This window comes from Marmota flaviventris, chromosome 14, assembly GCF_047511675.1.
Source record: "Marmota flaviventris isolate mMarFla1 chromosome 14, mMarFla1.hap1, whole genome shotgun sequence".
NCBI classification, from domain to species: domain Eukaryota; kingdom Metazoa; phylum Chordata; class Mammalia; order Rodentia; family Sciuridae; genus Marmota; species Marmota flaviventris.
In genome coordinates, this window is record NC_092511.1 from 20,329,918 (window position 1) to 20,356,453 (window position 26,536).

At 45.7% G+C, this 26,536-nt stretch overlaps 1 protein-coding gene across 1 annotated transcript in view; it reads left to right on the plus strand.

Moving 5' to 3' along the window:
* Dpysl5 (dihydropyrimidinase like 5) overlaps window positions 1-26,536 on the plus strand; it is a 79,350-nt gene that overhangs the window by 41,876 nt on the left and 10,938 nt on the right. The window contains exons 3-8 of the mRNA XM_071601983.1: window positions 17,157-17,315; window positions 19,164-19,343; window positions 20,156-20,224; window positions 21,664-21,708; window positions 23,414-23,489; window positions 24,633-24,789. Of these exons, the coding sequence (XP_071458084.1) occupies window positions 17,157-17,315; window positions 19,164-19,343; window positions 20,156-20,224; window positions 21,664-21,708; window positions 23,414-23,489; window positions 24,633-24,789 (686 nt within the window). The remainder of the gene's footprint in view (window positions 1-17,156; window positions 17,316-19,163; window positions 19,344-20,155; window positions 20,225-21,663; window positions 21,709-23,413; window positions 23,490-24,632; window positions 24,790-26,536) is intronic.

Sequence of the window (26,536 nt, forward strand, 5' to 3'; positions counted from 1 at the left end):
ATTCCATTTTTAAAATAAAAAATCACCTTAGCTACTGTCACCTCACAGCTCTCTCTGCTTTGTACCATGTCCCCACCTGAGCACCTGCAATGGTTCTCTGTTATCTAAGACATCAAGTTTGAATTTCTGGACCCTCACCCTGGGCAGCTCCTGATCTGACTTTGTCCTGGCCAGGCATCCCTCACAGCCAGCTGCTCTCTGCCTGTGCCGGTACATCAGGGAGATGGTTTTCTTAGCCTGCCCCTGTGAGCATCCCCTCCCCACCTGTCCACAGAACCCCTCCTTCCAAGCTCAGTCACCCTTGTTGCACTTTGGCAGATTCAGCCCTAGCATCTTGCTTCTCACCAGCTGAAGTCCATGTGTCATCCCGGGGCTTTCAGATTGATTCCCATGTTAAGTTTGTCTCTAGGTGAGGGTGAAGACTCCAAGGGGCCGAGACCACGATTTATATGGAACCTGTGAGTCCCCACAGACACACAGATGGTATAGTATGTGCATATGGTAGACATCCATGCATTCGCTGTCAGCTCAGCCTGATGGTTAGAACAGAGCCCTGGACAGGCTGCCGGAACTGAATTTCAGCTCCACTTAATTAGGTGTGTGATATGGGCAAGTTAATGTCTCCCGGACCTCCATTTCCTTATCTGGAAAATGTAGACTATAACTGCACTTTCTGTGGATTCGTTGAGCCGCTATTTGTAGAGAATTCAAACTAGTACTTAGTACTTACTAAGCATTATATGAATTTTTAAAAATAAATAAATGGATCATATTGATCAAAGACAGACCCCTTAAAAAGCCATTTGTGCAGTTTCCTCCCGAGCATACATATTAAACTGTTAAGCATCAAATAGTAGCTGAAAAATTGGATTCCATTTCTACCGTTAGGGTCAACTCTGTGTATTAGATTTCAAATGGAACCTATTAGTAATGGTGAGAAATTCTAATGTTCTCTGTTTTCTCTTTCTCCTAAAAGCAGACGGAGCTGGTTATAAATTTTGCTGGCATTTAAAGACGTCCACTTCAAACCACTTATCTTGCTTAACAAAACCTCGCTGGCAACTCTCCTCCTACCTGTGCGTTAATTGGCTGCCCAGAATGTAAGCCAGGTTGATCCTTCCTGGCAGATCTAGCTCTTTTATCAACTTTTGCATTTATAGTGGAAATAACCTCCTGTGGTGACAAAGCAGCTCCTCAGTTCCCAGAACAAAGAGTATTTGCAAAGTATCTATCGACATACAGAGATCTTTGAATTTTTAAAATCTTGAGTTCAGAATAGAAACACCTGTATGCATCTTGGAAACCATTCATACCTAGGACAAGAAACCTGCATTTTGCTCTCATCCTTGAGTCTAAAAAGAAAAAGGGAAGAAGAAAAGATATCATGTGCTGTATGTGCACTTCCGTGATACATATTGCATATGAATTATGTATTTTTCTTTTTCTTTTCCCTTTTCTTAAATTCCTACTTTTTTTAGTTGTAGATGGACACAATAACTTTATTTAATTTATTTATTTTTATGTGGTGCTGAGGATCAAACTCAGTGCCTTACATGTGCTAGGCAAGTGCTCTACCATTGAGCCACAACCCCAGCCCATGATTACATATTTTTTAGGGTTTCAAAAATTTTTTTCTGAATGTGACCTTATGGAAAATTTCAAAAAATCTCAGTTGAAAGTATCTTTTCTCCCAAACTTTTCTAAGTTGCCATATTTCTGTGTTGAACCCGAGGTACATGTCTTAGAATGGTTCGTACCAGGTGGACCTGAGTGTAGCTGTTCCCTCTCCCCTGGGTGGTTTCAGCCTCCTCCTTCCCTTGAGTTATCACTGCAGCCAACTGTGTTTTTCTCTCCTTCTGATCCTTTTTTATTTCTCATTAATTAAAACAAAATCTATACTTAATGACTATATGAAGATAAAACAAAGGGCCAACAATAGTTGAGAGCTTTCTCGCTGACCAGTGTTTTCCTCTCATTCCACATCTCTCATTCAGACATCCTCTCACTTGCACATTTATGCACCCATTTTAGATTTAGAAGTACTATTAGAGATGAATTAATCCAACCCCTGATCCAGAAATAACTTTCCTATTTGATTCAAACTCTCCAGAGCACTCTCAATTAATATGTGAAAATAAAATTGATACAAGGTGGTGAGCTCTAGAAAAGAATATGTAGAGAAAGTAAGAGGTCATAGCAAGGCGCATGCCTATAATCCCAGCGGCTTGGGAGGCTGAGGCAGAGGGATCACGCATTCAAAGCCAGCCTCAGCAAAAGCAAGGTGCTAAGCAACTCAGTGAGACCTTCTCTAAATAAAATACAAAAATAGGGCTGGGGATGTGGCTCAGTGGTCGAGTGCCCCTGAGTTCAATTCCCAGTACCAAATAGAGAGAGAGAGAGGTCAGAAATCAATAACTTGGGAAACCACTCTTTTTCTTTTTTAATATACACCTTACTTAAAAAAAAAAAAAAAACTTGATTGAAGTATCACTGATGTACAATAAGTTGCACATTTTACATTGTAAAGTTTAATACATTTTGACGTATGTATACACCATGAAGTCATCACAATTAATATAATAAATACATCCATCTCCCCCAACCCCAGTTTCTTTATGTCCTTGTAATCGTCTCTCCTTCCAACCCTGCTCCTGTCCCAGGTAATCCCTGATGTGTTTTTTATTTTTTCTTTCTTTTCTTTTGGCTTTCCTTCTGTTTTATTATCATTTTTCACTAATCTGTTTTCTGTCACTATAGATTAGTTTGCATTTCCTAGAAGTTTTGTGTAAATGGAATGAACGATACAGTGTGTATTCCTTTTTTGATCTGATTTCTTTCCCTCAAGCATTAGTAAGTCTGGGGCTAAAGCTTCTCTGAATGCTTATGTACACGTGTATGTGGACATAAGCTGTCATTGCACTTGGGCAATTATCTAGAAGTGGAATGTCTCAGTTGCTGAATTATGTTTAGCTTTTTAAGAAATTTCCATACTGGTTTCCAAAGCGGTTGCAACAGTGGATATTCCTAGTGGTAGTTACTCAGCATCTCTGCTGTCTTGTTATGCTCAGTCTTTTCCATCTTAGTCTCAAGTGGGTGTGAAGTGGTATCCCATTGTGCTTTTAATTTGCATTTCCCTCATCACTAACATTGAGTATTTTTATGTGCTTGTTCATCTCTGTGTCTTTGGTGAAGTGTCTGTTCACGCTTTTTGCCCATGTTTTAATTGAGTTGCTGGTCTTCTTTTTATCTAATTGTAAGATATATAGTCTGGTTATAAGTCCTTTGTTGATTATATGTTTTGCAAATAATTTCTTCCAGTCTCTTATTTAACCTTTTCATTTTCTTAACAGTATCTTTTGAAGTATAAATTTTTAAATTTTGCAGTGTAATTTATTGTTTTTTTTTCTTTTATAGTTCATGCTTTTTGTGTTATAATCAAATTTTTTTATGATATCTGAAGTCACTTAAAATTTTTCCCTGTATTTTCTGTCTTAGTCCATTTTCTGTTGCTATAACTAAATATCACAAACTGGGTAATTTATGAAGAATAGAGATTTATTTGGCCCACGGTTCTGGAGACTGGCCAGTCCAAGAACATGCACCAGCATCTGGTGAGGGCCTTCTTGCTGCATCATGGCAAAGCAGAGAGCATCATATGGGCAAGAAGTGCAAGGGTGCTAGCTCTGGTCTTCCTTCCTCTTCTTATGGATCCAGCCCACCCTCATGACTTCATCTAATCCTAGTTATTTCCCAAAAGCCCACTTCCAAAACCATCAACATGAAGTTAGAGATTAAGTTTTAACACTGGAACTTTCGAGGGATACATGAAAACCATAGTAGTTTTCTTATGGTTAGGTCTACAATGCATTTAAGTTTATGCATGTAAGCATCTTAATTTATGTAAAGCATGTAGGAAGGGTTGAGGTTCCTAATTTTTTTTGCATAAGACTATCCAATTGTCCCAACACCATTTGTTGAAAATATTATCCCTTGTCAAAAATCAGTTGACCATATACATGTAGGCCTGTTTCCGGAATCTCTTTTCTCTTCTGTGGATCTATTTATCTATCTTTGTACAGCAGTACTGCACTTGATTATTGTAGCTGTACAGTAAGTCTTGAAAGCAGGTAGTGTAAGTTCTCCAACTTTGTTCTTCGATTTCAAAGTTGGTTTAGCTAATCATTGTCCTTGGAAACAACCATTTTTAGTGCAGGCTCTAAATCAAAAACTGTGAACAGAGCTCATGAACCAGGCACCTGATAAACATTCTCAGTCATTAGCATGGTCCCTTTCAGTTGGCTAAGAGTAAAAACTTTCTCAAGTTACTTGGAGAAAAAAAAATCTATGATATGATTATAGATATTATAGATACATAATCCACATCTTAAAGTGCAGTGTGATGACATCATTGGGGACAGTTGGTTCCATACCCTCTTTGCCTTAGGGTCAGTGGAGAGTAGTGATAAACGGGGGTGTCCCAAGCAGACAAGATTGGGATAAAACTTTTCATGGACTGAAATTCTAACCACAGTGCCATTGCCACCATCTGCCGTGTCAGGTTTCTGTTCTTTTCGGTTCCATTCTTCTCACGGGGACTGGGCTGTAGCTTTCCTTTTTGGGTTTACTGTCTTGACTCCGTTTTGTCAGGCTTAGCACAAGCCAGGACTTGTGTTCAGGAGAGTGCTCTGGCTCTGCTTCTCTGTGCCCTAGACTCAGTGGCCATCAAAGAGTAGATTTTTCCTTCCTTGTGGGAAATGTAGTGTCCTGAATGTGGGGCACACTCAGTCCCTGGCCGACTCGGCATTCCAGACCCCAGCTGGCACCTGGTGGCATGTGACTCCCCATGCGACCTGAAGCCTTGGCTTCCACCCGCCTGCTGTCTCCCCCTGTTTTGCGTCTGCACCTGAGCACAGAGGCCTGTGCCTTGGGCCTACTGATTAGAGTGCTCCTGTATCCATTATGTTTGTTCCGATCCTTGAAGCCCTGCTCAGGTAGGTCTCATGATCCTTCCCTCACAGGTGGCAAGCTGGGTTGCAGAGGTGAAATAACCCACCGGGCGGATAGGTGCAGGGCAGGTCTGCCAGCCTCCCCTGGCCTCGCAGCCCCGATTCCTCAACATCAGTTTCCAGGGAGGGGGACTGGCAGCCTGCCTCAGCAGCTTCATGGCACTGTCAGCACCTCGCCGTGGGACTGGCAAGGGCCTTGACAATGCCAAAACAGATGAGGAACAGAGAGCAAGTGGGGTTACACGTGTTTCATTCCAGATTGCTGATGAGTCCCTCCTCTGTGGCATCTGTGGGCAGCCCCGATGCTCAATAAACATCACTGTGGCCTGCTGGCCCGTAAACTTCCCCACCACGGGATCAGAAAGAGCTTTGTTGCTGAGTTGAGTGACAAAGGACCTCTCTGTGCAGCTCTATTTTAGAATGGCTTCCGCAGGCCCCTTCGCCTGGTTCCCTCTGCCACCCAGCTCCCTTTGAGGATCATCTGCAGTCTCCATGGCAACTGCATGTCGGGAGACAGTCTGCTCTGGTGCTGGGGCTTTGTATTAAACACAATGAATTTAAATTGGATGCTCGGCAGTGAAGATAATCATTCTGGATTAGAGGGGAGCCTGGAGCTCCTCATTTCATAATTTTAAATGTTGGTACAATTCTCACTTTTAGCCCCATAATTCAAGCCCCAGCCACACCTACTCTTCTGGTTCTAAGCTACAGCTAGGTTCCTTCTCACGTGGATTTTTCTCCATTCTTTGACCAAGAAATCTTGGAGATGGGGACACCTTGGTCAGGCCAGGTGTACCACAAGCTCAGAAGGGGGGTGGCCTAATGTAAAGGAACGTGGAGCTCTGAAGTCAGGTGGACCCTCTTTCAGTCTGGCTGTGCCATTTCCTTTGTGCCTGTTTTCTTGTCTGTAAAATGAGAAGAGCGATCCCTACCCTACAAAGTCCTTTTTTAAAATTTTTATGTTGGTTGAATATTCATAACATGAAATTTTCCATTTTAATCGTGTCTAAGCATACATTCACTGGGCTTAAGCATATTCACATTATTGTACAGCTGACACCGCCACCCATGTCCAGAGCTGTTTCAGCTTCCCCAACTGGAACTCCCAACCCATTAAATACTAACTCCTGCTCCCTCTTCCCTCTGACAACCACCATTCAACTTTTTTTTCTTGGTTGGGGGTGGGCTTGCAGTACTGGGCATTGAACTTGGGACACTCAACCACTGAGCCACATCCCCAGCCCTATTTTGTATTTTATTTAAAGACAGGGTCTCACTAAGTTGCTTAGAGCCTCGCTTTTGCTAAGGCTTTGAACTCTTGATCCTCCTGCCTCAGCCTCCCCCAGCTGCTGGGATTACAGGCGTGTGCCACTGTGCCCGGCTCACCATTCAACTTTCTGAATCTATGAATCTGACTCTAGTACCTCATATACGTGGAATCATATAGTATTTATCCTTCTGTGACTGTCTTGTTTCACTTAGCATAATGTCCCCGAGGCTCATCTATGTTACAACATGTCAGAATTGCCTTCCTTCTCAAGGCTGAATAATATTCCATTGTGTGCATAGACTACATTTTTCTCTCCCAATCATTCATGGATGGATACTTGCGTTGCTGTTTTAAATGCTGAGACACGTGAGTGTACATTTATCTGTTTGAGTCCCTGCTTTAAATTACAAAGTCATTGAGAATCAAATAATAAATATTAAGAACCCTGCACATAATAGGCCATTAGTAAGTGCTAATTCCTTTCCTGTGGTTAAACCCAGAAACTCCTGGTCTGATGATTTTGGTGAGGGACATCACTTTGTGCTAGCAGGCTGCTTCTGTACCCCTGGGACTTGCTGGCCTGACAGCCTGGAAATTCATTCATTCTGGGGTTTAAGGATATGTGTGTCTTCACCATGGAAATGGCCATCGTGTCTCACCATAAAAACAAGCATGCTTATATATTTCTCCTACCAATTGATTTCCTTATATTCCTACTTCCAAAATGAAAAAAGGAAATGTCAGAGCTGTTGTGTACACTTCCTCATCTGTGGCTATTTTAAGTATACCCTCTGGGAGACTCCGAAGCTGGGCTGGATGGCTGCAGGCTGCGAGGCTCAGTGCTTAGCTACTGGATCAGACTCAGTATCACAGGAGAGTGTGAGGCTTAGAGTAAAAATACCTGGATCTCAGACTGATCACTAAAAAGCTAAGATGATGGCAGTGACTGCCACTCATGGTGTCTGAAGGTTAAAAGGGGCAAGTATTTTACTGCACTGACCCTGCATTCCTGGAATGCTCCATGCATGTGACAGAAGGGACAGGGCCTTGGGCTGGTTTTGCAAATCTCTGGAGATTCTCTCTGGGTCTAATTCATCTGAAAGCATCCTTTGGAGAGTATCCACCTGCTGCCTGGGAACCCTCAGAGTTGGTTCCCAGGCCTTGGAGCCATCTTTCCCTGTGGGGTTCTCTGTAGTGATCTTTCCAGGCTCCAGCCAGTGTTTCTGCTGCCAGCCCTGCTGCCTGTGCGGTGGAGAGAGCCAACTGTCTGTGTAGAGGAACTTGTGGCAGAAGGGAGAGGCAGCCTCCTGACCATGTAGGTCCGGCTGCTCCACAGCGCAGCCATCGAGCCTGCTCCTTGTTGGCAAGGCTGTTTGGAGGAGGTAGGGGGTTTCACACAGCCTCACAGAGCTTTCTCTTACTTGGCAGCCACGGCTGTTGCAGGTAGTGTGGTACGCACCTGGAGTCTACCTGTTAAGCAGGCCTTCCTGAGTAGATGTACTCATTGTCCTTAACACAGAGAAGGGGCCCTGGTCTGCTTATATGTGAAAAGTGAAGGCTCAGGGGTCCCAGGAAGGTGCTGCATCTTGACCTCCGAGTTCCCCTCTTCTTAAAGCTCGTGAGCACAGGGAGTCTCTGTACCTTGGCAAGAAGGTAGCTTGACTTCCATAACCCTGTGCCAGCCTGGGCTTCCTCTTGGAGATCCCTTCCCATTCTCCCTCCTGGTCTTGTCTTCATCTTGACCCTTACCAGATGGTCTTCTCCTCAGCCACTTCTCGGGGGATCTGTTGCTAATGATTCCCATGTTTATTGCTACAGCCTAGACACCTCCATGCACTTCAAAAGACCCTCAAACTGAACACTCCCACCACTGGGATCCTCTCCATCATGGCCTGCTCCACTTCCAGAGACGGCACCCCCAATCACTCCATCAAGGGCTTCCTAGCCCAAGACAGAGGGTACCTGAGTAATTAAGCCAGGACTGCACTCCAGGTCTGCCGGTCACCTTTTCATGGTGGTGACAACTACCTGAGAAAAACAACGTAGAGAGGGAAAGATTTGTTTTGGCTCCTGGTTTCAGAGGTTTCAGTCCATGGTTGACCAACCCCATTGTTTTGGGACTGAGTTGAGGCAGAACATCATGGTGGAGGGCCATGGTGGGGGAAAGCTGCGCAGCTCATGGCAGCCAGGAAACAGGAAGAGACAGAGAAGGATGGGCTAGGAACAGGTATAGTCTCCATGCACCCAGTGACCTACACCGTCCAACCATGTCCCCTGCCTACAATTTCCACTACCTCCCAGTAGTCCATGTGGCTTTCAATGGATTAACCCACTGTGAAGTCAGAGGCCTCCATTTACTTCCCTACAGCCTCACCTCTGAGCTTTGCTGAATCAGGAACCAAGCCCTCAAAACATGAGTCTTTGGGGGACACGTTCTATCTAATCCATAACAGACAGCCTCCAAACTTCCCAGCTTCTCCCGCCATCACCTCCCGCCCCCACCCACGATCACAGAATTGAATTGCATTTCTAGCAAACTCGAGAGTGCAAATATTATTTTCAGCCCTCAGCCCCCACCAAACTCAGCCTGCCTTGGGACCCCTCCCCATTCTGGAACTGTGCTGGGCTTCTACCAGGACCCCTTTATTGGCCACCCCTGCTCTCAGCTATCCCAGCCTAGTTCTGCCTCAGCTCCTTATGCCTCAGCTCCTCAGCATCCATTTCATAAGCCACAGCATACCATCTTGGCTTGAGCCAAGCGCTGTGACTTCCCCTCTTATTAACTGTGCAGGGCATTTTCCATGTGGTTGTCCTACACTTCATCTTGACTCACACCAATACTCCTGGTTGCCCAAAACCTTCCCTTCAGGAATTTGGCTTCTTTCCTATTTTGCTTCTTTTTTTGTGTCAGTGCATATTAATTATACAGAATAGTGGCTTTCCTTTCATTCAATAGTGGCATTTTTGTGCATGCCCGTAACATATTTTGATCATTTCCATCCCGCCCCATCACCTGCCCTTATCCTCTCCCTTCCCCTCCCTCTCATCCCCTTCCTCTTCACTAACAGTCTCTCTCCTGCATTCAAGTCGCCTAACTTCCTATTTTGCTGAGAAGCCTAGTTCTCAGCTCTCTTCCATGTGACCTGTGACTGTCTCCTGTATCCACATTCTCTCAATGGATGGGAAGAAATCTCCCAGCCTAATCCATATGAATGTCAACCCTCAGTTCCCTGTCTGATCAAGGGGAGTAAGGGCATCCATTTCATAAGGAACTATAAGAAGTAAACACACAGAGTAGGTGCTCAGTGATGGTACTAGTTATTAGTTCTTTTCATCTCTACTTGAGGTCTCTTAATGAGCTCATATCTCAATATATCTAAAAACTGCCCACCCGCTAAATTTGATCTTCCTCTTGTGAGACTGTTTTTCAGACACTGTGAAAACTCCTACCCCCTTATTTATTTTCACCTCCTCCTCTGTTACCAAAACTTGCTTCTTCCAGGAAATATGCCCCTTCTGTCTCAGTCCCCAAATTCAGGTCTGTCATCCCAACGCTGCCATTAAACTTGCACCCACAGCCAGAGTAATGTTCTTAAGTCTGATTTCCATGGTCTTCCTCTGCCTGGAAACCTGAGGTCCATGAGAAGGCCATCCCCGGGAAAGGAGGTGTCCCAGAATGGGAGTGTGGCCAGGGTCCTCCCAGCACATGAACTCCTCGGCCCACACTTCCTGAACTCCCTCATTACTATACTTACAAGTTGACAAACTTGTGGATTGGATGGAATCCAGGTTAATCAAAGTCTACCGACTTGGTCTTAATCAGATTTGCCTCAGCCCAAACCAAGCAGGTCCATTCTTTGTCCACTGGCTGTGTCCTTGACTGTGCCACATCGCTTCCTGACCTGGATGTCATGCTCACCTTATGGCTCACAGCCTTCTGGTCCTAATGTGGTCTTTCCTTCCTCTGGTTTTCTTTTGAACTTGATGTTCTCCATCATTACTGAGGAATATTATCTTGTACTCTCATAGTATTCAGAAGTGATTTTTATTAAAAAATTAACTGCTTTCCTGTCCTGTTTGTGAGTTGGACTCTAAGCTTACATTTCTCACTTCTTCCAGAGCACCTGGTACTCAGTGCAGGGGCGCACAGTGTGTGCGTTAGTGCTGCCTACCAGTTATGCTATTGTCAACAATCACCACAGTTTACTGGGCTCCTACTATGTGCAGGCACCAGGCTGGGTGCTTTCCATGCATTGTCTCATTAGGTTCTCATAGAACCCCCTCAAGGAATATGTTATTATCCCCATTTGTAAAATGGAACTCAAAGTGATTAAGTAACTTGCTTAAAGTCTTACTGTTAATAAGTGATGGAGCTAGGATTTAAACCTAGGTCTACCTGCCTGACAGTCTCATTCATGTCACTAGCCTAGTTTGCTTCCCATAGCACTAATGTGTTTTAAATAGCAGTCCAGTTAAGTATGGGAAAATGTGACTTTACTAAAGTATGTTGTGGATTGAATGCTGTCTGTTTACCCCAAAGACAGTTGAAAGAATAAAGTGTGAGTTTTAGACCTGGTAATGCTTAGAGTGACCACACTAAGAAGTCAGGAGGTGTGAGACCTTCCCTAGAAGATATGGTAGAGACTGTGGCCCCAGAAGGTAGGAGTGGAGAATAAGAGGAAGTTCAGAAGAGCAATCAGCTTGTTAATACGCAAGTTAGAGAAAACCCATCAGCTGCTGGATAAACTCAACAGGCTGCTAATTATCACTCAAGATAAGACTTGAGAGCTGTAGGTGGCCAGAGGGGACAGTGAGAGTGGCCTTGAGAAACTGAGGATGCAGTACTTGGGTGCCCTAGAAGAAGCTTAGGGAGGCATTTGATAAAAGAGGGTGGGAGAGGGCTGGGGTTGTGGCTCAGTGGTAGAGCACTTGCCTAGCTTGTGTGAGGCACTGTGTTTGATTCTTAGCACTGCATATAAATAAATAAGTAATATAAAGGTCCATCAATTACATATATATGGGGGGGGGCTCAAAGAAGGTGGAGCAGGGGTCAGCATCCCAGCAACCTAATTAGAGAAATGATTGAATGTTCGCAGCCCCAGTGTGTGCTGATGAGTTGCCCTGGTCACTGTGTCAGCCCGTGTAAATGGTGAGCTGGTGGAAGGAACGACTATTTGCAGGGCCTGTGCACAAGGGAAATGTGGAACTGCTTTTTTGGTTTGGTGTTTGTTTGTTTGTTTGTTTAACTGGGGGTTGAACCCAGGGGTTGAAACCACTGAGCTACATCTCTAGCTCTTTTCATTTTTATTTTGAGACAGAGTCTTGCTAAGTTGCTTAGGCCTCACTAAGTTGCTGAGGCTGGCCTTGAACTCGTGATCCTCTTGCCTCAGGCTCTTGAGTTGCCTGGATTACAGGCATACAGCACCATGCCTGACGGGAATTCCTTTTTTGAAGAAAAAATAATTAAGAATTTCCAGAGAGCGACTGCAGAACATTAAATCAAGTGAGTACACGAGGTCCATGAAGCTGGCCTGGCTGTGGGCTTGTGGTTCAGGATGGGAAGGGTGTTTACAACATGTCAGGCATGGTTCTGTCTGCCCTATATGTATCTTCTCACTTGGTGATAATGCTTGACCCCTCTTTCTGGAAGCTACTTCTGTCACAAGACAAGATGGTGCTAATACCAGGTCTCCTGGAGGACCAGTAAGTAGCAGACAGGTGCTAAAGGTGAAGGAAGTTACCCCAAGAAAGAGAAAAACTACTGAGCTGGTACATTTTCTTCTCCTTTTATATTTAAGGATGATGTGAGCAAAAAAACCAGAAGATAATTTTAATATGAAAAGAAAAAGATACAGTTCAGCAATTCTCAGAGAAACAGAACCATCTGAACAAATGATGGCTTCCCTAACCACATTAAGATATGCACATGTTTTCATTTCATTGACTAGTTTATGAAGCATAACTGTATTCATCTGCTTTCTATTGCTGTAATGAAATACCTGAGGCTACATACTTTATAAAGAAAAGAGGTTTATTTTGACTCACTGTTTTGGAGGTCCCAGGCTGAGGGACTACATCTGGTGATGGCCTTCTTGCTGGCAGAGTCCTGAGACAGGGAAGAGCATCACATAGCAAGAGAGAGAGAATATGAGTATGAGTCTGCATATCCTCTGGTTCCTCCCTTCTTATAAAGCCATCAGAATTTAATCGGGGGCTCCACCCTGAAGACTCTAGGTAATCCTAATCTCCTCCCAAAGTCTCCACATTTGATCACTATAATAAGATTAAGTTTTCATCTTAATAACCTCACAATGGAGATTAAATTTCAACACCTGAACTCAAACTATATCCAAACCATGGCAAATCTAAATACTTGTCATTTGATTCTCAGTGCAGTATCCCCCTTTAAAGATCGAGTTGCCCTTAATCCATGCATCTGGATAGTAGCAGACCCTGCTTTTCTGATTCCAGTCATCTCCTCCACACACACTCCTTTACCATGCACCTGTACGAAAATGTGCTCAGAAAGCCCCTCCCCTCCTCCAGTGGAAGAGAATCCCACCGAGTGAGTGGTTCTGGCCCAACTGCTTTCTCAAAGCATAGCACAAAGTTTGTGCCTTGACCCATTGGTTCTTGGCCTTGGAGTAAGACAACCGCATTGTGGCCTGGGGAAGGGAGGTTGCAGGAGGAGGAGGAAACCATGGCTACAGGAAACAGAAAAGCACGATTTGTTCTGTGGCAATATGGAAGATGGTAAGATCCGAGATCTCTGCCCTGATAAGAGAGGAAGTATCAATACATGTTCTCTCTAATATTGTGAGTCAGCAAGTAAATCACATAGGAACAGACTTAATATCTGAAATTTCTTTCTAACTTGCTGAGCAAGTCCTGCTTGACCTAGAGACCTGCGTGTCCCACAATGGTCTGATGAACTTCCGAAGCATAAAGATGACATTTAGGAAAGGTCTAGGTCGAGTTCTATATAAGATCCTGCTCTTTGCTAAGTATGTGCCTGGAAATTGTGTCATTTGGATTACCATTCTGTATATTGGGTGTTTTTAGGAGCAAATCGGGCAATACTGAGTATCAAACAAATCCAGGTTTACCTAGCAGTGCATCATAAATGTCAACAACAAAAAAGAATAACCCTTTGAAATAATAAAATTAAGTTTTGTACCCTGCCCAATGTGTAGAATGGTGTACTGTGACTGTTAGTTAAACAAACAGTCCTAGTACCCAGATTTAATATTCTGGGTATTCATAGACATGTGAAGTCCTACATGAGGGCAAAAACATGCTCACTTTCATAGTGGTGAAGACTTAGCTGGACAGAAGTTTAAATTTAAAAAATAATAATAAGGGCTTGGGTTGTTGAGTGGACAGTTTTGGTCAGCCACAGGCCCCAAGAGGCCCTAGCAAGGCAGCTTCTCCTTGGAGGGTCTGGGGTAGTTGGCAGTGTGCACGCCACAGACTGCAACCCCACCTCCTGGCAGAGTGTGGGCTCTGCTCATAGGTGCACAAGAATGTTCAAATATCAGGTTAAGTGCCTATGAACTCAGAAACAGATAAATTCATGGAGGGATGTTCAGATCTTGAATGAATTAAAAGGAATGAAATAAATTTTAATAAAGAAAATATTGAGTAAGAAAAAAGCAACTTGCAAAGAGATAGACAGTAGGATGCCTTTTGTTTGTTTGTTTGTTCTTTGGGTACAGAGATTGAACTCTGGGGCACTCAGCTACTGAGCCACATCCCCAGCCTTTTTTTATATTTTATTTAGAGACAGGGTTTCACTGGGTTGCTTAGGGCCTCACTTTTGCTGAGGCTGGCTTTGAACTCATGATCCTCCTGCCTCAGCCTCCTGAGCTGAGGCATGCACCACCACACCCGGCAGCCCTTTCGTGTACATTCTTTAAAAAAAAGAATAGTAAAAGCATAAAAACATAAATGGAAGGAATTTACATCAACCTCAGAGAAGTAGGGGTGGGAATAGGATGGAGAGCTTCATCAGAATTATTTCATTTCTTTTTTGTTTTGTTTTAAGCATCAGGGTGGAGGGTTCAGATGTTTTTTTTTTTTTTTTTTTTTTAATTTCATTTTAAATTTTTTTCTGTGTGCTGGGATCCAGCTCAGGGCCTGGTGCACACTGAGCATACCCTGTACCACTGAGTGCATCCCCAGCCCCTTTCCCCCACATACACAGTTGCATGGTTTTAAACACAATGCTTTTGAAAGCCTCAGGACCAGAGCTGGGCCGTGCTCCACGGATGATCTCAGGTCGGCTGTGGGGCTGACACTGAAATGGTCTGTCACATCCGTGATATCATATTCCTGTGGAGACAGAGCCTGCAGCATTCATCCAGGGGTCAGAACTGCACATATTTTAAAAGCCAGCTCTGTGTGACTTATCTGAGAGAAGACAAGCACTGTGCAGCCAGGCTCCAGGCTGGGCTCCCAAGCCTCCAGCTGGGAGAGTGTGCTGACCCTCTCTGCACCCTGGGGGCTGAGGTGCAAAGCGGGCACATGGCTGTTCTTGGATCTCAATGATTTGTGGAGAATCAAGACCCACCCAGTGTCCCACACTCCCTCCAGAACTCCTAGACCCAGGAAAGAAGGGACTCTGCCCCAGGTGCTGAACTCTCAAGGACGCTGCTTGGACCTTCTGACAATTTGTTCCCCTTCCTCCCGGGGCTCAAGAGCCATGCCTGCCCAGACCCCCACAGCCCACTCCCAGGCCACTGGGATCCCTGCAATTCCCTGACCAAGGTCCTGAGCCCTTCTAGGGCCTGCACAAACGTGAATCTCTCCTCCAGGGACCCGGACCACGAGTGTGTGCACACTAAGCCCGGAGGCAGCATTTTGCAGGATCAGGCAGAGCTTAGACCTGTGGGCTGCAGGGCGAATCTGGGGTGGAAAGTGAGGGCTGGGTGGAGCAGGCATAGAGGCTGAGGCCAACTTCCCCTTCATTATAGCTCAGAATTTTGAAGACTCCCCCCAAAAAATTCTAGATGCAAGCCTTGCCCTCTCGATCATTATAAGGATTTATTTGTCAAAGGATAGAATATACTCTGTGTCACAATTCATTAGCTCGCTCTCTGCCTTTTGAATATTTATACTGGCACATGCACCTCCTTTTCCACTCTCGCCCTGGGATCCCCAAATATCAAGGACGGTCCTGGCTCTTTTAGCACGCTGGATTGTGGTTCAGGTTCCCTTTTTTCTCTCCAAGCCTGCGGATGTACTGATGGAGAATGCAAAAGAAAGCAATCTGGAACCACAGAAAAATAAAACAATTTAGTGTGTAAAATCCCAATATATCAAACACCCCCACGTGCACGTGTACAGGCAAGAAATGCATTTCAGGACAAAATAGAGTACAACCACCTGCTATGCAGATGAATCAGCCTGGCAGCATCCAGCAGAATCAGAAATAGAAGCCAGCGAGTAAGCTACAATCTGCCTCGTGCTTCCCTTCTCTCTCTCCCCCACCCATCTCTATTCCTACTGTGTCACAGAACCACCACCCTCTGTTGGTTGCTTGAAGTCATGCCACTGAGGCCCCCAAGAGGGCATGGAGAGTATTCTCACTGCCCCAGTCACGTCAGTATAGACAACCAAGGTTGCAAAGTTTTATTTTTTCCTTTTTGTTTGGCCACGAAACTAGTTGTCCTCGGTGCCTTATTTCCTAGCAGTATTTCTGAATTGTGATCAAGGATTTAACTGAATAGAGAAGCATGAAATCATGAAGACAACTCCATTATGTTTTTTACCCATACAGAAAACAGGTGAACACCTACATTCTGAATAATTAAACACACACATCAGGACACTTTACCAGATCTACGCCATAAGTGATGATCTACTTGACTTTATAGCTGTCCAGTAGGAAGCTGACCCAGGTATAGACAAAGAACCTGCATCTCAGAAGTTGCCTGGGTGCAGTGATCATCTATGAGGTTGCAGAGCAGGACTCCAACCTGGAGCCCCGATTCCAAATCACTCTGAGTTATTTTAATTTTAATAACAAAGTGTTGTTTGGGAACAACACATTACCTGAAACACAAACTCGGATGTCACCTGGCCAAATTTGTTTTTTAAAGTTGAGAGGAACTTGATATATGTTTAGTAATTTTCCCTGACAGTATGTTTTGTGATTGCAAGTGAGGCTTTTTAAAAATTTCTTTAAAATGTAGAATTTTGTGGAGAGTGTGAATTGTATTGTTTTTCACTGATAAATTAGAGTGAGCATCTAAAAAGTACTCGATCTAAAGAAAGCTAATGTGCTTGGAAAAACTGAAGATAGAGACCCTGATGTTGAAGAACCGGTTAAAAAGATAGAGTAAGATTGTTTTGGGAAGTATGAGAGAAGAAAACAAAACAATATATCCCAATTAACATTTTATACCTTTGGTTGAAGTATTTGTGTATAACTAAATTAGCAAATGTTACAAATGGACATTTGGTTATGCTTTATATTACATTAAATTATATGATAGCATTTGATTGTGTCATCTTTGTATTCAGGTTGACAAAAAGTCATCTGGGGGAGATCCTACCTGGCAAATAGAGATTGCTCTGGGCGTGGTGACACACTAAGTTGTTTCCCAGGATAGCACATTGAAACCCGAATGGGGAAGAGACAGGCTTGTGTGCTGGACCCACAGTAATAATAAGGAACAGATGGCAGTCAGTCACACACTGGCTCTGTCCTTGGTGCGACCACTATGGTTTCCCAAACCTTGCTGCCTTTGGTCCCCACAGCCTCTTGGGAGGTGGGCTCTGTGTTTGTCCTGAGTATCCCTCAGGACGGCATCTGGCCACATCAGTGACTTGGGTTCAGGTAGAACCGTGACAAGACTGCTTTTTCCTCTCTTCCTCAGGCAGCACTTGTTGGAGGCACCACCATGATCATCGGCCACGTCCTGCCTGACAAGGAGACCTCCCTTGTGGATGCCTATGAGAAGTGCAGGGGTCTCGCCGACCCCAAGGTCTGCTGTGACTACGCCCTCCATGTGGGGATCACCTGGTGGGCACCCAAGGTATTCCTGCTGGTAGAATCTTCAAAGAAGGCATGAGAGGTCTTGTGGGCAAAGGGGCCATTTGGACTCAGCCAGCTGGGCCCTGGTGCTCTCCTGCCTGGGTGGGGAGGGATGCCCACTACGAGTCTAATGCCCCCACTTGCCAAAGAAACTGACCTGGGGTTCCACAAGGTCAGTGGGTGGGCCTACCCTGCTTTACCCATATTGCAGCAGACACAGAAAGTCCCAGGCTGCAACAGATTCCAAGGCTAGAGACCAGAGGCCAGGCCTCGAGAGCACTGGCTCCTTGCTCTGACCATAGGCTTTCAGCATATTATGTCATATGAGGTGTCTAATGGGGAGCATGCTGATTGGCGGGCTGAAACAGCTCAGGTGCAGAGGGTGGTGTCCTGTTTGTATTGGGAGTTGATAACACTGAGCTGAGGGTCATTCATGTCCTGGCTCAGCATTGCCTGGGACAAATGGCCCAGGGGATGCTTCTTTCCTACAGGAGCCTGGCGTTTACTGGGAGAAGACTTGAACCTGTCCTGGGCTGCCCTGAGGCTGGTTGCCTCTGAGCCCTTTCTCAGTCCAGCTTCTGAGCCCATGTTGTGTCTCTGCCCTTGGCCTCTGGCTTTCCTGTCCTCCCCCTGCCCAGGACCAAGTGCCAGAGCCTAGGTTCTTCTCCCTGGATTCCTACTTCTGTTTTCTTCCTGAAAATAGTATATAGGCATTCAGGTTTTGCTTCATTGCTGGAGTTTTATTGCTTATTACCCAGGGAAGTAGACTGTGCATTCATTCTTCTTTTATTTATTAAGCTCAATGTGCCAGTGGTTTGGTGGATGCTAACATGTAAGCTTCATAAAATATGCAATTGTGGACCCTAGTCTAAAGGGTCTTCCGACCCCCTTCTGAGATGGTAACTAAAAGCCCCATTCTACCTCTGCCCTTCCAGTTTTAGCCTTGAGTTGGGGGCTTGCCCAGCCTCTCCCATCATTTCCTACCTGTTATTTATGGAAAATGAGACCCTCACACACGAAGGCCCCTCTGCTGGTACCAGGTTAATGGTGCAGAGCATGCTTATCTCAGATGGGAGTCTCCTTTCTGGACACCCTTTATCTAGAATTCTAAATTCTTTTTTTTAATAACATATCGTTTTCTAATCACAATTTTAAAAAAAGGAAGCACATAATCCATTCAGGTTTATTTCTTTCCGTCTAGTCCATGCTTTTCCATAGCAGATCTGTGAGCACTCTCTATTTTTTGTTGTACAACCTTTATGAGCTTTGATGTTAATGGCCACCTAACATTCTGGCAAGCAAACGAACCTCAAATTGGTTTCCTACCATTAGAACAATGTTGCTTCTATTTTTTTCCCCCTAACATAAATAATGTTCGGATGAATGCCCTTATTTGCATAGCTTTGTTCATGTTTTGTTTTGTTCCTAATTTGATTTTCCCAGTCTCTGGTTTTTTAGTGTAAGTATGCCTTTTTTGTGACACTGCTTCCACTCTAGGGGCTGGGGAACACGCCACAAGAATAAAAGTTGTTTTTCCTACATTTATCAAGGGGGCTGGCTTGGAGGTGCAGCCCAGGACAACTCTGTGTGATGGGAAAAGCATGTTGATAATCTAAGAACACAGTTTATAATCTAAGTTCAAAGGACTTAGGCATCCTCTTGGTCAAGTGACCTCGCAGCAGCCTGGGGTGGAAGGACAGTGAGACACTGCGAGGTTGAGGGGAGTCATAAGGTGATTTGACCTGCCGATCTGGGACTGGCCCCGAGTATCCATGCTGGGCCAGTGCCTGCCCCATCGCCTCTGGGATCTCAGTACTCACCTGGCATTGCCTTGCGTTATACTCTCCAGGTAAAAGCAGAAATGGAAACCCTGGTGAGAGAGAAAGGCGTCAACTCGTTTCAGATGTTCATGACCTACAAGGACTTGTACATGCTTCGGGATAACGAGCTATACCAAGTGTTACATGCTTGCAAGGACATCGGGGCCATACCCCGAGTCCATGCTGAAAATGGAGAGCTTGTGGCCGAGGCAAGTGTGCAGGGTGGAATATGGGGGTGGCACCAGTGGGGACAATTTGCTGGGCGTGTGGGGAGGAGTGTCCTGACCACCTGTCGCTGATACTGCAAGATTCAGGCAAAAAACAAGTTATAAAAAATGAAGTGTGAGATACGAACACTGCTGGTGCCAAATGGTGATCAGAAAATCCAAACTTATATACTGTTTATAAAAAACAAATATCTCTTTTTAAGTTCTAATGGCAAGATGTTTAAAGTCCATTATAGCAAAAGTTTGGAACACCTCTTAGAAATACTTTTCATGAGATTTGACATACAGAACAAACAAGAATCAAGCTTTCTACCTTCCTATACCTTTCTGGAGGAACTGAAATAGTATAGAGATCTATTCTCTGTTGCCAAGAAGGATAGACCTCTGGACTCTCCTGGGTCTTGGGGTAAGGGTTGGTCTAGGAGTTGCTGAAGCTACAGTATCTAGACTTCCAGTGAGGAAATACTGATTTTCAAGTCAATCAACAGTGTTTGTCTTTGGCATCCCTGTCCTGTTGGCTAATTATGGAACTATATTTTTAAGAGAAAAATGCATGTCTGCCATTAAGAAGAAAGAATTGGGGCTGGGGTGTAGCTTGGCGGTAAAAAAGTGAGAGCAGGAAGGGCCTCACTTACTTATCTGGGGTCCTGGGTTTCCTCTTCTGAAGACAAGTTTTACAGAAATAAGGTCCGTGGCCACCCTGTGAGGATAGCAGTGTCTAGCATATGTTTTGTCCCTTGGATTTGGTATTTTCTTGTATTTCTATGATTCAGTTTTCTTTTGCTATTATTTAGGGTGCTAAGGAGGCACTAGATTTGGGTATCACAGGCCCAGAAGGAATTGAGATCAGCCGTCCAGAGGAGGTAAGGAAGAGCTCCTGTGTCCTCTGTCAGCTTCTCTCCTGCAGGCTCACAGAATCTTGTAGGATGGAAGAGGTGTCAAAAATATAACTCATATCACTGCCTCCCTGGGTGAAATTTCCATCTGGAAGCTTCCCAGGGTTCAACTTCCTCCATGCTGAGGCCAACCTGATCTCGAGCTTCCTTGAAAGAGATAGTTGTGGGGCATCATACAGACCCCACCCCATTTGATTCTGGGGAAAATGTCACTGGCTCCAGGAGTTGCTTTGCCCAAAACTGAATCAGTAGACAGAGAGACTGAAAGGGACTTTAGATGCTAGAAGGAAGTCCAAACCATAAGTCAGGGACTTAGCATTTGGGGAATCAGATCCCATCTGAGGAGCACCTTGGACCATTCCCACCAGAAACGAGGGGCACCTGCCTGTCCGTGCTCTTCTGCCCTGCTTACTCATTGAGATGGAAATTAAAAGCCCTGACAGCAGAATCAATTTGACATAACTTTCCTATGTTCATATATTAATACACCACCAAGTGAAACTCCACATCATGTACAACCACAAGAATGGAATCCTAATTAGAATAAGTTATACTCCATGTATGTATAGTATGTCAAAATACATTCTACTGTCATATATATCTAAAAAGAACAAATTTTTTAAAATTTAAAGAAATTAAAAGCCCTTTTCTCCTCTGCCCTCTGATTTTTATCTTTGCATACAGTTTTGCAGGGTATTGAACACATAGTGCCCCTGCTACAGAATTCTGCTCTGGAGGTTCCGTATCAATAAACAATGCCTTCTTGCCCCATGAGTGTTCCGACATCCTCTACTATGCGTAAGGGAAAGTGCTTTTCCTTTCCTCAAATGCAGAGTGGTGGTTGGATATCAACGATGTCAAGGAGATGGCATATGTGGTCTCACTATCACCCAGGAGCCACGGTGGCCTGCCTTCCTCCTGCCCTGCACCTGTCTCTGAATATAGGTCCTGTTTGGGCACCTCAGAATCAGTAGAGAAGGATGTACCAGATAACAGTCAATCCCCTGAGGGTGCCCATGAGACCAGGGTGAGCAGGGGTGTGCCCAGGCCTGTACTTGCTTTGTTAGGTTACATGAGGAAAGAGCAAGACTTTCACTGAGGTAATGACAAACAACAGCATCTGCTGGTTAAAGGGAACCGCTGGTTCCAGCCACTGGGATTATAGCGGTGCCTTTTAACTATGCCCTGAGTAGCATCCAGCAAGGATGTGCATAGTATTCTAAGTCCCAGGACCCTCTCTCTATTGGAGCAGAAGTTTTTGGAGCCTAGTGGCCAGGCCTTGCCCCCAACCCCCAACCTCATCAGCCCCTGAGGGTACAGCCAGCCCCTCCTGGCATCGCTCCAAGGCTGGTGCAGCTCAAGGAGATGCTGAAGCTGGGTTCCTTCCTGTTCTTTGTTTCTAACAGCTGGAAGCAGAAGCAACTCACCGAGTCATCACCATTGCCAACAGGGTAAGTACAGGGATCCCAGAGTGGCCTCACTCTGCTGTGGCCCACAGGACCCCAGCTGTTTGCTGAGTGGAGTGTTATTGCTCTCTGTTCCACTGATTTGAGCTAGATGAAGCCCTAGTTCATTGCTCAAGGGTAAATGGCCCAGGGAGGCAGAGGAAGGTGGGGGGGATCCCGAGACTCTCTGCAACTGGAATCTGTTCCTTTTGGAGGAATAGGTAGACTTATAGCTTAGAGAATCATAATTAGACCTCTGCTGCCACATCGTTGTTTTTGAACATTTTTCCTTGGTCTAGTTCAGGTAAAGCCCCCGCAGGGTTGAGAAGGCACTGGTGGAGGGTGGTAATGGGATGGTGATGGCAGAGTTCCAGTCTCGGCCTTCACCTAATCTCAGCTTTTGACCACATGCCCTCTGATCTGCTATCTCATTATATAAAGTTGGAATAATAGTGTCACTTGCTTTTCGCAGGGGAGTTGTAAGATCAAAGGAGCCCAGGAAGGGAAAGCACAGACAGTAGAGCCCAGGCAGGTCATTGCTCCCAAGCCAGCGCTGAAGGAGTCGATTTGCTCAGATAATCTGACTACTGCCTCCAGAACAGCAGCTTTCACCCCGTGGTCTCTGGACCTGCAGTATTAGCATCATTTATCAGAATTAGGGACTTGGAAGCACAAATTCCCACTAAATCAGAAACTGAGGGTGATTTCCAGCAATTTGTATATAATCAGCCCCCCAGTGATTCTAATAGGACCTTCCCTTCTTGAATGGCCTGGGCCACCCAAAGCCTATAAACAGGGAGATGTGGTCTTAAGAATTTGGTGGTGGTGGGTGGGACAAAGAGGCTGTAAGTCATTCAGCCCCAGAATTAGTCAGTTGACTTGTAACATGCACATGATATAAAGCCAGTTCTTAAACTCTTATATCCTCCTAATTTGATTAGCAAAGAAAGCATCCAAATAACATTTGATGAAACAGTTTCTATTAGCTCTTTATAGCTCTGGCAGTTAGACAAGGACCTTATTTCATTTATTGTGACAATAGTTACTTTAGCAATTACCTCCTGATGGAAATTTACCCAAGAATAAGGAAAGACTGGAACAATAAAAAGGCAGCTCTTTGGTTTCTAGCTCAAACGTGTGCCCAGAGAAGGTAAGCCATGGGCCATAGCCACACAGTTCAACAGAGGAAAAGCTAATCAATTTGACAATCCAGGTGTCCACTCACAGGATGGGTCTTGTCTGTCCTACACTCTGAACCCTGACCCTGTTGTATTTTGTTCTTCCCCAGGGTACAGCTGTCTCCTGATAAGGTAACCTGTAGACAGCAGGCATTGTAATTTTAGATATAGGATATAATACACTACTGTCTCTAGGTCATCATGTTTATAAACAGGAAGTTGAAATAGGAAAAACAGTCCCTCCCTTTAAATTACAGTCCAGGCCGTTGGATGGGAGAAAATGGGAGGTTCAGACTCGACCTGAGGTTGCCTCCGGGGTTGGCCTCCCTGGCAGGATCTGCTGCTGGCTGCCACCTGCTGCCTCCTTGCTGCCAGCCCTGCATCCCAGCATAAGACTGTCACCTGGACAGTGGGGTTGAGTGGCATGGGCCGGTGGGGATGCCCGTGCTGGGACTGATTGTGCCAGGGTTAATTTGGTGCTTGTTACCTGTTTTGGGGTTGATGCTCTACTTCCTGCTGTTTCTTGTATTTAGACTCACTGTCCCATCTACCTGGTCAATGTGTCCAGCATCTCTGCTGGTGATGTTATTGCAGCTGCTAAGATGCAAGGTAAGTGCTCAGGCTTGGGTGCATGTTGTGTTGTGGGATTGGAGAACTGCAGGGCACACCAGCTCAGTGCACGCTCAGGTCTGGCTTCTGAGGTTGGGATCTACCCACTCTTCCCTGTTCTGTGCTCCTGTGGGCCTCAGAGTGCCCCGCCCTCGCTTGGGTTCATTCTGTGAAACAGGAGTTTTCTTCTCCGCACATTTGTATGTGTAACAGCTTTGCAGAAATGTCTGTCACCTCGCCTGGTCTGATAAAATTATCAAAGTTTTAAATTGACTCATTAATTGGTGTCTTTTTGGCCTCAGATTTTACTAACAGTTGCCTTGACAACTACCATAAAACCCTGGGCCAATTCCAGTGGGCATTTCCAGGGGTGTAAGGAAGTCCCTGGAGGAATAAGCCCAACTTCCCTTTCCAGCCATCTGGAACCCTATGTGCAAGCCCTGCAGGGCACTCGTGTAGCTCCCTGTGCTGATCCCCTGGCAGGACCTGCTTCATGGCTGTGTGTGGTCCACCCAGCACAGGGTGCTGGCAAAGGCCTAGTAATGGGGGAAACAAAGTCATGGTCACTACCCTAGGGATGTCAGTCAGAAGCAAAATCACCCCAGAATTCCACAGTTTTACCCTCTAGATCCCACCCTTTGCCTCTCCCCAAATTGAAGCCCCTTTTTGGGGTCCCACTGGATTCTTGCCCCACCCTACTGGGTGGATCCCCTTCCTAGCTCTTGCCTTCTGGCCTTACTACGGATCCCATAGCAGTTCTTTTGGAGTTGCTCACAGCACCTGCCAGCTCAGAAACAGGCCAGACTGCCCCTTAGCCCAGGTTTCACACCCTGCATCCTGCCAGTCACCACCAAGCCTCAGCTCCCTGCGGTACCCTACACACACCCTGGCCAAACTGGGTTCCTCAAAGCGTTGCTCAGTGCTTCCTGGCCTCGCCCTACTGTTCCCCTTGCCCAGAGTTAGCAGGACAGTAGGGAAGTCCCTGGGCTTGGACCGAGCCGGGCTTTCAAAGCTCCAGCAAGCTTGGGGAAGTCCCTTCCCATCTCCGCCTTCAGCTCCTTCAGCTCTAAACGAGAGGTTCAGGCCAGTGATCTCTTGGGCTCAGTGGCTTCCAAGTTACAATTTTGCCCCTTTTTCTTCCAGGGAAAGTGGTGCTGGCTGAGACCACCACCGCACATGCCACACTGACAGGCTTGCACTACTACCACCAGGACTGGTCCCATGCGGCCGCCTACGTCACCGTGCCTCCTTTGAGACTGGACACCAACACCTCCACCTACCTCATGAGTCTGCTGGCCAAGTAAGACATTCCAGCAGGACCACACATTCATGGGCCCACTGTGCATGCCACGCAGGGGATTCATAGGTCTTTAGGAAGATGTCCCAGAGTCCAGGAAACAGACCTGACCTAGGTTTGGTTTTGTTGTGCCCGTGAGATGCGTTTCTTGTATTTCCCTCCCCTGAGCCCATCATAATCCCTTGGGCTTCTCTGACCCCTTGAGAGGGAGCTTCTGGGGTGTGAGAAGGAAGGGTGTGGAGAGCTGAGAGCAGTGGTGAGTCAGCATTTCAAAGGACATTGACATTCACTCCAAAGCCCAGTGGGGAGCTGGAGGATGTGGCCCATAGGAAGGGTCCTTTTTCTCTCCCCCTGCATCTCTCTCTTCCTCTTTCTATGTGTTTCTTGCTTCTTTCTTCCCTCTCCTCCCTTTTTTTCCTTTTCCCTCTTTCTTCCCACCCTCCCTCCAGGTCCCCTTCCCTCCAGCACCTCTCTAGCACAGCCTTTCCCTGTTCCGTCCCAAACTGAAGAAGATGGTCCAGTGAACAGTCGGAATTCAGTAAGGCAGAACCATGAAAAGGTTTTGAGAATCGCAAGTTCAAGGCCAGTCTCAGCAACTCAGAAAGACCCTGTCTCAAAATAAAAAGTCTGGAGAGGTAGCTCAGTGGTTGAGCACCCCTGGGTTCAATCCCGGGTACCAAAAAAAAAAAAATTGTTTTGTCCCAGTAACTTCCTGCAGCTTCTTTCTCTTTTCTAGTGACATTGGGGGAGGAGCCATTGTTTTCTCTTCACTTTTGGCGGTTAAAGTGACATCTAGTTGAAAAGACAATCTAAAAAAAAGAAAAAAATAGTTAGTCTCCTCCCCTTCCTTTCCCAGCTCAACTCAAGTTAGGGTAGGTGGATGAGGAGGAAAGCGGGCTCTTCCCTATGCCCAGGCCTGCATCTTTCCTTGCTCCCAGTGCTAGCGAGGACCTTGGCAAGGCAGCGTATGTGTGGAAGCTTACAGAGCTTGGCCCACCCTCCCCAGCACTCCTCACCCAGAGCTTGGGGGCAGAACCGCCAGTCCACATCCCCAGCAAGTGCCCATCGCTGTCTCCTCTGCCCTCTCGAAATGCTCCTGCTTGACGCTGGGGTGGAGAATCTGGGAGCAGAGCTGCACCTGGAATAGGAGGCAGGGCAAGACACCAGGCCACTGCATCCAGTGGACACTCTGTCTCCCACAGACCAGGGGCTGGGGGAAGGCAAAGGTACCTCTTCCTGGACGATGAGAGGGAGTTGAAGGAGATGATAGGCCCTAATGGAAGGTGGTTCTCTTTAGATCATGCGGCACTTAATTCATCCCTGTCCTTGGTTTTCAGTCCTGGTTGCCAGCAACTGGAATCTCAACACTTGACATGTTAAGGCCCTAAAGAGAAGTGTGGGGAGGGGGCTCTCTGTGGGGTAGAGTCTGGGGTAGAGGCCAGTGTGCACCATGGTCTAGTGGCAGTAGTTAGACTCAGTCTCATAGTTTGGGTGTGGTGCTAGGCAGCAGCAGCAGCAGTTCTTACAGATTCATTAGACAAATTCAGAGGGTAAAGAGGTAAAGAGAGAATGCGCCAGGTTTGCTTTTCCTTGGGAGAAACCAACCTCCTTTTCATAATTATTAACAACCCACCATATATAATAACTTGGGCTTGGTTCCAAAGTTAGAGAATCTTTTGAAATGCCTCTACTTGGTACAAGCAAATTTACTGCAATAGCAAAAGATAATAAGTGCCCCAAACCCACACAA